General features: G+C 50.5%; 1 protein-coding gene across 1 annotated transcript; it reads left to right on the forward strand.

The window, feature by feature from the left end:
- The first annotated feature begins 2,440 nt into the window (after positions 1-2,440).
- On the forward strand, positions 2,441-9,542 carry LOC123163008 (auxin response factor 16). Its single transcript, XM_044580761.1, has 13 exons — positions 2,441-3,377; positions 3,728-3,840; positions 3,919-4,014; positions 4,122-4,178; positions 4,258-4,413; positions 4,515-4,599; positions 4,930-5,020; positions 5,105-5,269; positions 5,353-5,548; positions 5,761-5,899; positions 6,382-8,096; positions 8,751-8,941; positions 9,044-9,542. The coding sequence occupies exons 1-13, from the start codon at positions 3,332-3,334 to the stop codon at positions 9,189-9,191; spliced, it is 3,198 nt and encodes a 1,065-aa protein (XP_044436696.1). The 5' UTR covers positions 2,441-3,331; the 3' UTR covers positions 9,192-9,542.
- The last annotated feature ends 901 nt before the right edge of the window (positions 9,543-10,443 follow it).

A 10,443-nucleotide genomic window follows, 5' to 3' on the forward strand; every position in this document is an offset into this window, starting at 1 on the left:
GAGATACCTTAAAAAGCTTGGCAGAGCCGCCAAAACAAGCTTGAATGATGAGGCCCACCGACTCCGGATTTAGCTTGATTAACGAACGAGTAAATTCCACCACGAGGAAGAACTTTGGAGATCGAGGCCCATCTTGGGCATTGACGACTGCCTTGCACTGCTTCTTGATGTATTCCTCGAAAGCTTTCCCAATGGAGAAGTTGAGATCGGAGAGGGCCATAAAGTGAATTGGACGACGGGATCGGAGCGATCACCGGTGGGAAGTGGTCACCGGGGTCGAAATGACCACCAGTGCGACTGGCTTGGTGGCCTCCGGCGGGGGGCGGAGCGAGGGCTAGAGCGGGGGAGCGAGGGCTAGAGCGGTGGACCGCGCTGCTCAGGCCAACTCCACCGCGCGACCCTATCCTGTCCGCCCTCGTCCGTTTGGGGTAAAAGGGACAAACGAGACGGCCCAGCGCGCGGGCGCAAACTGACTTTTGTCCGTTTTGTGTCCGCTTTCGACCCATCCGCGGCTCAAGTTTGCGCCGCTTTTGGGGTGAAACGGACACCACGCGGACGCGCGGGTCGTCTGCGCGTGTCCTTCCCTGGCCCGCCCGTCGGTGGCACAGGACGGGCCTTTTTCTATTCGCCCCCTCCCTCCCTCCGGCCGCATCCACTCCACTCTTCCCCACTCTTCCCCTCTCCCCCCCCTCGCCGCCGCCGGCCGCCCGCTGCCATTGCAGCCGTGCAACTCGGACGCGCGCTTACCCAGCCCCTTCCTCTCGTCGCCGCCGAGCTACCCAAGCACGGCCACCTTGTTTGCGCACCCGTCGGCCGGATTTGGGGCGGATCCGGTCGGTCTTGAGCTCGCCCGGCTGTGGGAGGCCGGGCCGCGCCATGGACTGGCCGGGCACCTTGCCGGAAGGCCCTGGCAGGGCCGCAAGGCCACATGCAGGCAGTGGCTCGTCCTCTAGCCGCTCGGATCTGCACCGTCGGTGGTCCGCCGGCAAATACGCGAATGGCGGCCGACCGGGCTCGGTGCTTGCCCAAAAGCTCGTCGGCGCACCGTTGCCCCTCATCAAGTGCGACCACTGCCCAAGGGTGGTCGTGCGCCGCGAGTCTACAACGCGGGAGCATCCCGGATGGGTGTTCATCAAGTGCTTAAACGATGGGGTATGTGCTCTTTTAGCTTCGGTTTGTGCTCTTGGATTAGACTAGTGATGCTAACTTTAAGTTTTATTCTGTAGAACGGATGCAAGTTTTGGTATTGGGAAGAAGAGTACATTGATATGTTGATAGAGCGAAATATAGTGCATGTTCGTGCACTTTTAGCTAGCCTAGAGGCTTTAGATGAGACAAGTGCACTTGTTGCTAGATTAGAGTCTAGGCACGATACTACGTGCGAAGAAGCAACAAGGCACGATACTACGTGTGAGGAAGCAACGTCGACTTCTGGCTTGAAGAAGAAAGGAGGAGACAACGTCGTGCCTCCTCCACAGATCAACAATGAGTGCATCGAGAAGACGCTAACCAACTCAAGGGAGCAGTTATGAAACTTGGGTATCTTCTCAAATGTATTCTTATGGTTCTTATTTTCTTTGGCCTTGCTTTACTAGTCAAAATGTGATGATGTATTGTGATGTACCAAAAATGAATGATAAAAAAAATTTAAAGACTTGCAAAGAAATATACGCGAACAAGATGGGGCAAATGGATACGGCCGCACACTGGGCACACGTCCACCGCATCCCAGAACACGCCCGGATACGATACCAAATCCCTCCCCAAACGGACAGAATCCGGACAAAGCGGACGTCCGTTTGAGGTCGCGCGGTGGAGTTGGCCTCATGCAGGGGATGACAGGTGCGCCGGGGCCAGCTCGCGTGGGTGTGCGTGGTGCGTCGTTGACCCGGGCGGGGCAGCGGCACTGGCACGGCGCCTGCGCCTGCACGGGGAGGCCGGGCTCGGGTTCCAAGACGAGACGCCGTCCGTTTCCCGGGCCGGATCCCGCGGGCGCACGTCCAGAAGCGAGGGATCCCCCCTCTCGCTCCAAACGTAGCACCGCCTCGGCATCAACGGGAGCTACTACAGTCTAGCAGCAGCCAGCCGAGCACCCATTTGCCCGATTGACGCTACTCCTAGTAAGCCTTATCCTTTACCAGCCGCGTATGGTATGGCACGATTCGAGCCGGTCAGAGCAGGACGAAGATTGACGGTCTGTCTCACCCCCGCGCCCCCTCCACGTCGCATCCATCGCGCGGGCCTGCCCCCTCCGTTAGCCTTCTCGGTCAGTCCCGCGGCGTGCCACGACGTTTTTAACCGATGCCGTTATACCAACAGTCGACCGGCATACTACTACTAGTGCCTACACACGCCGCGCAAACGAACAAACTCGTGACGCCACCGCCTGCATCGCCGGCGCCCGTTCCGTGCACCGCCACGCCTCACGCGTCCGTCGTGCGCGCCCTATAGTAGTAGTAGCTTGCCGCGCCCGCCGTCCACCACCGCGTCACCCGGCGACGGCCCCGAAAACGCACGGACCGCGTCGCGCTCGCGCCAGCCCCGGGACCGCGCGCGCTGCCCCAAACGGGCAAACCGACAAGCCCAGCCCCACGCCCGTCGCCGTCGCCCGCCACCGGCACCGCGTCGCCGTCGTCTCCGCACCGCCTCCCCCCGCAACTAGTCCTGGCGACCCGCGGGTGATTTTTCTCTTTATCTCGCTCGCTTCACTCGGTCCGCCCCTGCCGCTGCCGCGGCGCCAGCGCCAGCCGCGCTCGCCCCACCACGCCGCCCCGCGCGCCGCGCCCCCGCCCCATTTTTTAAACCCCCCTTGTCTCCCTCCACCGGCCTCCCCCCTCCCTTCCCATCTCGGCCTCCGCTCGTGGCCCGCCTCTTTGCCCCCCTCCTCCCACAGCCGTGTCCTCCTGGCCGTCCCCAAGCACCCGAGCCCCCACCCCCGCGCTTCTGCCGGAGCTCCCAGGCGCGCGCCGCCGGGACGACGGCGAGCACCTGGTGCTCGGGGCAGGCGGAAGCTAGCCAGCAGCGCTAGCCCGGGGCCGCGTGCTGCATGAGCGGAGGCGCCGCGCGCGAGCTGCACGGCGACGGCGCGGCGTGGCGGGCAGCGACGAGGGTCTCTCTAGCTTTACGCGGCGGGCGGGCGCGCGGCTCGCTCCTTGCCTGATCGCGGATTTTATACTCGCCGCCGCCGCCGCCTCGTGCGGCCTGCTGTAGCTGGAAAGGCGCCCGTGCGCCCTCCGGGCCACCGGCCAGCTGATAAAAAGGCGGACGAGTGACAAGGGGAGGCGGATATTCGGGTATCCGGAGGCGAGATTTGGATCGGGATCTCGCCGGGATGAAGGACCAGGGATCGGCCGGCGTCTCGCCCGGCCCGCCGGAGGGTGCGAATCTCCTCCTCTGCCCATGCTTACTTACTGTACAAGTACTTCATTAATTAACACTCTAATTCCCCTCAAGGATGCATGCCCATTAGTAGTACCAGCTTAAGCAATAAGCATCTCTGCATTTGCCAAGTTCATTCATGGCCATTGCTATTGCTGTACCGTGCACCCAGAGGTAGCTGTAGCAGTTGGTTGCAACTGATTTCTGTTACATCCTGCACAAGATTTGTACTTTTCTGCATGACCTTCCTATGAATGTTTGCAAGATAAAGCATGTACTACATGTACTATAACGTCTGATGGATGCACTTGCACTGTAAGTAACCACTGGGCGCGCGTTTGCGAAGCAGGGGAGAAGAAGGCCATCAACTCGGAGCTGTGGCATGCCTGTTCCGGGCCTCTGGTGGCGATGCCGCCGGTGGGCAGCCTTGTCGTCTACTTCCCACAGGGCCACAGCGAGCAGGTGCGTCATTTATCTCTCAACTGTAGGAAACATGCCAAAAATCATGACTAGTTTCTGAAAATTCCCCTTCTTGGGCAGGTCGCCGCTTCGATGCACAAGGAGGTGGACATCATCCCCAATTACCCTTCTCTTCCTTCTAAGCTGATCTGCAAGCTTCTGAGCCTCACCCTACATGTATGTGTTTCCCCCCCTTTTCCACCGTGGTTGCAATGTAACAGCTTGCCTTTTGTTTCTATTCTATTCCCGTTTTACTGATTGGGCACACATATTTGTTTGCACAGGCAGATTCTGAAACAGACGAAGTTTATGCTCAGATGACGCTTCAGCCTGTTAACAAAGTAAGTTCGCGGATTTCTTGATTCCGTGCCATGCGTTCTCTTTGAAAATTCTCATAACATCTTCGCATATGCATGTCAGTATGATCGGGACGCAATGCTGGCATCTGAACTGGGTCTGAAGCAAAACAAGCAGCCAGTGGAGTTCTTTTGCAAGACGCTGACAGCGAGCGACACAAGTACTCATGGTGGATTCTCGGTGCCACGTCGTGCGGCGGAAAAAATATTCCCACCACTAGTAAGAATAATTGACTTCATAACCTTGAAATAACTTGGATCAGAGTATGGATTTATCAGATTTAGTAAATACCTGCCTTACCAGGGTAACATGTTCGATAGGACTTTACGATGCAACCACCCGCTCAAGAGCTGATGGCCAAGGATCTTCATGACATTCCATGGAAATTCCGACACATTTTTCGAGGTATGTATGCATTCATTTAATGTTAAATATAAGGTGATAAGCAGTTCCCTGCCATATTTTTTGTTGTGGAGCAATTACTTATGTTTAGCCATTTCGCGCTGTAGCCTTCTAGTGCTACAGTTAGTGGGCACAATTTCATTTTGAAAACTTCTCTGTTGATTTTCATGGACTTAGTCACCAATTTGCATTTTTGCCAGATATATCCTATTAGCGTTCATTCTTTTTCTTGGAACTTCAAGGCAGTCTTTGCACTGGGACATGTTGGCTGGTCAATCAACAGCATCGTGTACTTATCCCTCTACTTTTGTGCACATGCACATGCACATGCAGGTCAACCAAAGAGACACCTTTTGACAACTGGTTGGAGTGTCTTTGTCAGTACAAAAAGGCTTTTAGCTGGTGATTCAGTTCTGTTTATAAGGTAGTTTCATCAAATTCCGAATTTAAATGGCGGAGTTCTTATATACTATTTACAAGGAACAAGGATCCTAAACTTCTTTTTCAGGGATGAGAAATCTCAGCTTCTCTTAGGCATACGGCGTGCTACAAGACCTCAGCCAGCTTTATCATCCTCAGTTTTATCCAGCGACAGCATGCACATTGGGATTCTAGCAGCAGCAGCCCACGCTGCCGCAAACAGTAGTCCTTTTACTATTTTCTACAATCCAAGGTAGTGTAGTTGTTACTTGATATCCCGCATGCAGACACTGTTGCTATCCAGCACAATAAACTCATAACATTTGTTTTGGATAGGGCGAGCCCATCAGAATTTGTCATCCCTTTAGCAAAATATAACAAGGCTCTGTATACACAAGTTTCTCTCGGGATGCGGTTCAGGATGCTGTTTGAGACTGAGGATTCGGGGGTCCGAAGGTACATGGGCACGATCACGGGTATCGGTGACTTGGATCCAGTGCGGTGGAAGAATTCTCATTGGCGGAACCTTCAGGTGTGCCACTGGTCTCATTTTCAATTCTGCAGTGTTTTCATATCCATATCACCCAGCTGGTGTTTAGCAAGGAAACATCTCCATCAAATAGTCAGCTTACATGTACACAAGTCAAGCCTGACACTGAGCAAATATTATAGATACCAATAATCTGATACAAACGTAAATGATATTTGCATTTCTCCTGACTTGATCTCCTTTTTCCAAGATAGGTTGGTTGGGATGAATCAACTGCATCTGAGAGGCGCACTCGTGTTTCGATATGGGAGATTGAACCAGTTGCCACACCTTTTTATATTTGTCCACCACCATTTTTCAGGCCAAAACTTCCTAAGCAGCCAGGAATGCCAGGTGCAGATACTTCTGCTTATTGAGTTCTATGTATGGTAGTAGTATGGTTTAGGAACAGTAGAGTATTTTTGTTGGTAATCTCAACCTTCGGGCATTTCGGCCTTTTAATCCTGTTACCATTCTATTTTTGTTGGATTCATAAATTGGTATTTACGACATTGCAAACTTAAGTTCTATAAATGTGGGAAGGTATTTTCCTGAATATGGCACTTCTTGCATATGTATAATAAACTCTACTCATGAATTAACAGGATGAAGTGTGGAGTATCCGTTTAATTATAAATATAAGTTGAATAAACATACAGACTTATATTTCAAGCATATGGTTGCTCTTGCTTGTATGGAAACATGTGATGAGTAAAAATTGTGAAGTTCTTGCTTTTAATACATATGCTGAAGTTAACTTCTTGATCAAGTTTTAAGTACTCTTCTGAAGATCTGTTTGACCATTATATAACTTGCAAACTTTATATATCTTGCAGATGATGAAAGCGAGGTTGATAGTGCTTTCAAAAGAGCCATGCCATGGCTTGGTGATGACTTTGCCCTAAAAGATGTCCAAAGTCAATTATTTCCAGGCCTGAGCTTAGTTCAATGGATGGCTATGCAGCAGAATCCTCAGATGCTTCCAGCTGGTGCCCCAGCTGTGCAGGCGCCGTACTTGAACTCCAGTGCAATGGCTATGCAGGATGGGATGGGCACTGGCAATGACGACCTGATGAGAAGATTCAATATGCAAGGCCAAAATATTGGTTTACCTAACTCACAGGTTGGCTCAAAAATGGACCACCCTGCAATGGCGCAACATCAACAGCAGTCCCACCAACTACAACAACAGCAGCAGGTCCAGCAATCACAGCAAAGTTCTGCGGTTCAGCAACAGCAAGCCCAATTGCTGCAGCAGAATGCCATTCATCTCCAGCAGCAGCAAGAACATCTCCAACGTCAGCAGTCACTGCCACAGCAGCAGCAAGAACATCTCCAAAGGCAGCAGTCACAGCCACAGCAGCAGTTGAAGACCGCTGCAAGTATGCCGTCAATGGAGCAGCATAAGCTGAGAGAACAACAGCCCCAAGGTGGACAGGCTGTTTCGCAAGCACAAATGTTGAGCCAGATTTTCCAGCCATCTTCCTCTCAGCTACAACAGTTGGGTTTACCAAAGTCGCCTACCCAGCGCCCGGGATTTCCAGGTTTACCAACTGCGTGTTCTTTGCAGCAGCCAGCTCGAGGCCAGGCACCACAGGTCCAGCAAGCAGCAGAATATCAGCAGGCCCTTTTACAGAGTCAGCAACAGCAGTTACAACAACTGTCACAACCAGAAATGCAGCTCCAGCTGCTTCAAAAGATTCAGCAGCAAAATATGTTATCTCAACTGAACCCGCAGCATCAGTCGCAGCTGATGCAACAGTTATCACAGAAAAATCAGGAATATCTCCAGCAACAGATTTTGCAACACCAGCTGAGCGGCTCTGATGCTATGGTCCAGTTCAAACAATCACATCAGACACCCTCAAACAACATCACAGGATCTCTGACGCCCCAGCAGCTTGCAAGGTCCCACTCAGCACTTGCCGAGAGCGAGGATCCATCAAGCTCAACTGCTCCATCTGCCAATCGTCTTTCTCCAATGAATTCATTGAGCAGAACACACCAAGGGAGCAGAAATCTAACTGACATGACAACATCACCACATATTGACAACTTACTTCAGGAAATTCAAAGCAAGCCAGATAACCGAAACAAGAATGATACGCAGAGTAGCAAAGAAACGATCCCTGTACCCAATCGATACCCAGTTTCAGATCAACTGGATGCTTCATCTGCCACGTCCTTTTGTTTAGATGAGAGCCCACGAGAAGGCTTTTCATTTCCCCCAGTTTGTTTGGACAGCAATGCTCAAGTCGACCCAAGGGATAACTTTCTTATTGCGGAAAATGTGGATTCACTGATGCCGGATGCCCTGTTGTCAAGAGGGATGGGTTCTGGAAAGGATATTTGCAATCTTCCTTCTGGGCAAAGGGATCACAGGGAGGTTGATAATGAGCTATCATCTGCTGCATTCAGTTCCCAGTCATTTGGTGTGCCTGACATGTCCTTCAAGCCTGGATGTTCAGGTGATATTGCTGTTAATGATGGTGGAATGCCAAGCCAAGGATTGTGGAATAATCAAACACAGCGGATGAGAACTTTCACAAAGGTTGGTATTGTTTACTTTTAAGAGTATGTTTATCACGGATACCTACACGTGCACTCTGAAAATTGTGAAGTACCCTGTGAAGTATATTTAATGCACACTGCACACACCACAACTGATCCTACATGCCTCTTAACTTGAATATGTGTACTTGATTCTGGATTGGGGAATCATGCTTAGAAATACTTGAAGTTTTTCTTTGTTAGTAATAGTTAGTTCGGATATAGTCCTGGAAATTCATAAAACATGCTGTTTTTTAACTCCTTTAGCCCTGCAAATTAGTAGAACCATTTCTTTTAGCATTGGGTATTGAAATCTATTTAAATAGGGTCAGGGAGGCTGTTATGCAGCCTAAATACCCAATGGTCAATTGGCAGAAATAATAATCTGAATTTGAAGCATTCCATGGAGGTTGTGTTTGTAACATTTTCTCCATATCCATGTCTGTTTTGATCATGGGTTATCCTGTTTTGCTAGGACTAAACATTATCCTTATGTCCTGGAGCATCACTAACTCCTGTTCCAAAGTCACATGTGTAAAAGTCCTAACCTAACAATCGAAGCATCCTGAGATCATTATTTACACCCAAGTTATTCTTAATTCCGTATACGAGTAGCATTAATTTTTGTTATGTGCCAAACTATCTTGATTTGAAGGTTCAAAAGCGTGGATCTGTGGGGAGATCAATCGACATCACACGGTATACAAATTATGATGAACTTCGGCATGATCTTGCATGCATGTTTGGTATTCAAGGCCAGCTTGAAGATCCGTACAGAATGGACTGGAAGCTAGTCTATGTTGATCATGAAAACGACATCCTCCTTGTTGGGGATGACCCATGGGAGTAAGTTCTTCCCTTCCACTATCATCTATCCAGTATTATCCGCAACTCTTTGTTAAACCGCCCCACCTCAACCCCTCATGATTCTGAAAACTTTGTCAACAGGGAGTTTGTGAGCTGTGTGAAGAGCATCAAAATATTATCATCTGTGGAAGTGCAACAGATGAGTTTGGATGGCGACCTCGGCGGTATCCCTTCACAAACACAAGCCTGTAGTGCTTCCGATGATGCAAATGCATGGAGAGGATCCTGATGTACATACTAAATTGATGTGCTTCTTACCATTGTTTAAAGGATACCCAGAGGTTTAAGGACCCAACACACAGCTAGTATTATTCTGAGGTTAGACCTAGAGCCAACTCACTGACAAAATTGATCAAATGCTTCTGGCGAAAGGTGTTCAGCGAACCGCCTTATTGCGGAGCTGTTGCGTCTTGTTCCCACTAAAATACGGTGACCTATCTTCATGATCAGATTAGTTTCGTTTTTGGCACACAGAACTGCTTCGAATTTCATAAGCTACATGTGTTTACCTGGGACTTGCAGCCATTGTAATGTTACAAGTTGATCAACTATCTGAATGTATATATGTGTGATTTATGTACCTTCGGATGTAATAGTTCCACTACTTACTGAAGTAAAAAGTTGTATTGGCCAGAGAAAACCTGCTCCAGTGTCTAAAGAATTACAACACTTGTGTTTGTTCTCTCAGTAGTGTAGATGAGCCAGCACTAACTCACAATTGAGAATGTTTGCCTTTCATGTCGTTCCTAGTTTTCACTTTGGGACACGTGTGGTGGTGGGACCCACTAGTGTTTTTGTTGTATCGAGGGAGAGAAAAACATTGGGAGTCCCTAATGCCAGACTTGGGTAAATACCACCGGTGCTTTTATTTAGGCGAGCGATACGCGCCGGCGGACCGGCCGAAAGCCCAGCCGGTCGCGCGCGAGCCCTCCGATTTGGCTTCCTGCAGCCGTCGGATGCCTTCTTTCCCAATCGTTTTTTTTCTCTGGCTTGGTCAACGCAACATTTCGTGTCGGATGCCTTCTTTCCCAAAATTTTCTTCCCTGGCTTCGTCAACGCAGCAGTTCGTGCCCTCTAGTCTTCACGTGCGCGCTCCGGCGCGATAGCAGCAGTTCCCTGCTTCCCTCCTCTGCATGGCCGCCGGCCGCTCACACCTCGCCTCCTCGCAATGTTGCCCTCCGTTTCTTGCCGAAGAAGCCTTCCCAGCTCGTTGATTTTGGTTGCAGCTCTGCCGTCAAAACCGGATGCAATTTTCTCGGCTGTCCGGTTGTAACTCCCTGCCATCGATGCTCATGGTTGCAGCATCTTGGTGTGCCACTCATCGCCCTCGCCGTCGAGCTTGCCACACAGGGTTCTACAAACAACGGCCACTTGTCAACCATGAATGGATGTAGCAAAAAGTTTCATCCGTTGTAGCAAAACCCAACGACGGTTGCAGCAAAAACATCACCGCCGTTGTCGCGGGTTGCAGGTCCGCCGTG

Source organism: Triticum aestivum, chromosome 7B, assembly GCF_018294505.1.
Source record: "Triticum aestivum cultivar Chinese Spring chromosome 7B, IWGSC CS RefSeq v2.1, whole genome shotgun sequence".
Taxonomy (NCBI): Eukaryota; Viridiplantae; Streptophyta; class Magnoliopsida; order Poales; family Poaceae; genus Triticum; species Triticum aestivum.

Coding starts and splice junctions, on each gene's coding strand:
- LOC123163008 (XM_044580761.1), top strand. CDS start 3,332: ATGAAGGACCAGGGATCGGCCGGCGTCTCGCCCGGCCCGCCGGAGG. Junction 4,179..4,257: donor CGCTTCAGCCTGTTAACAAA/GTAAGTTCGCGG, acceptor TATGCATGTCAG/TATGATCGGGACGCAATGCT. Junction 4,414..4,514: donor AAAAAATATTCCCACCACTA/GTAAGAATAATT, acceptor CATGTTCGATAG/GACTTTACGATGCAACCACC.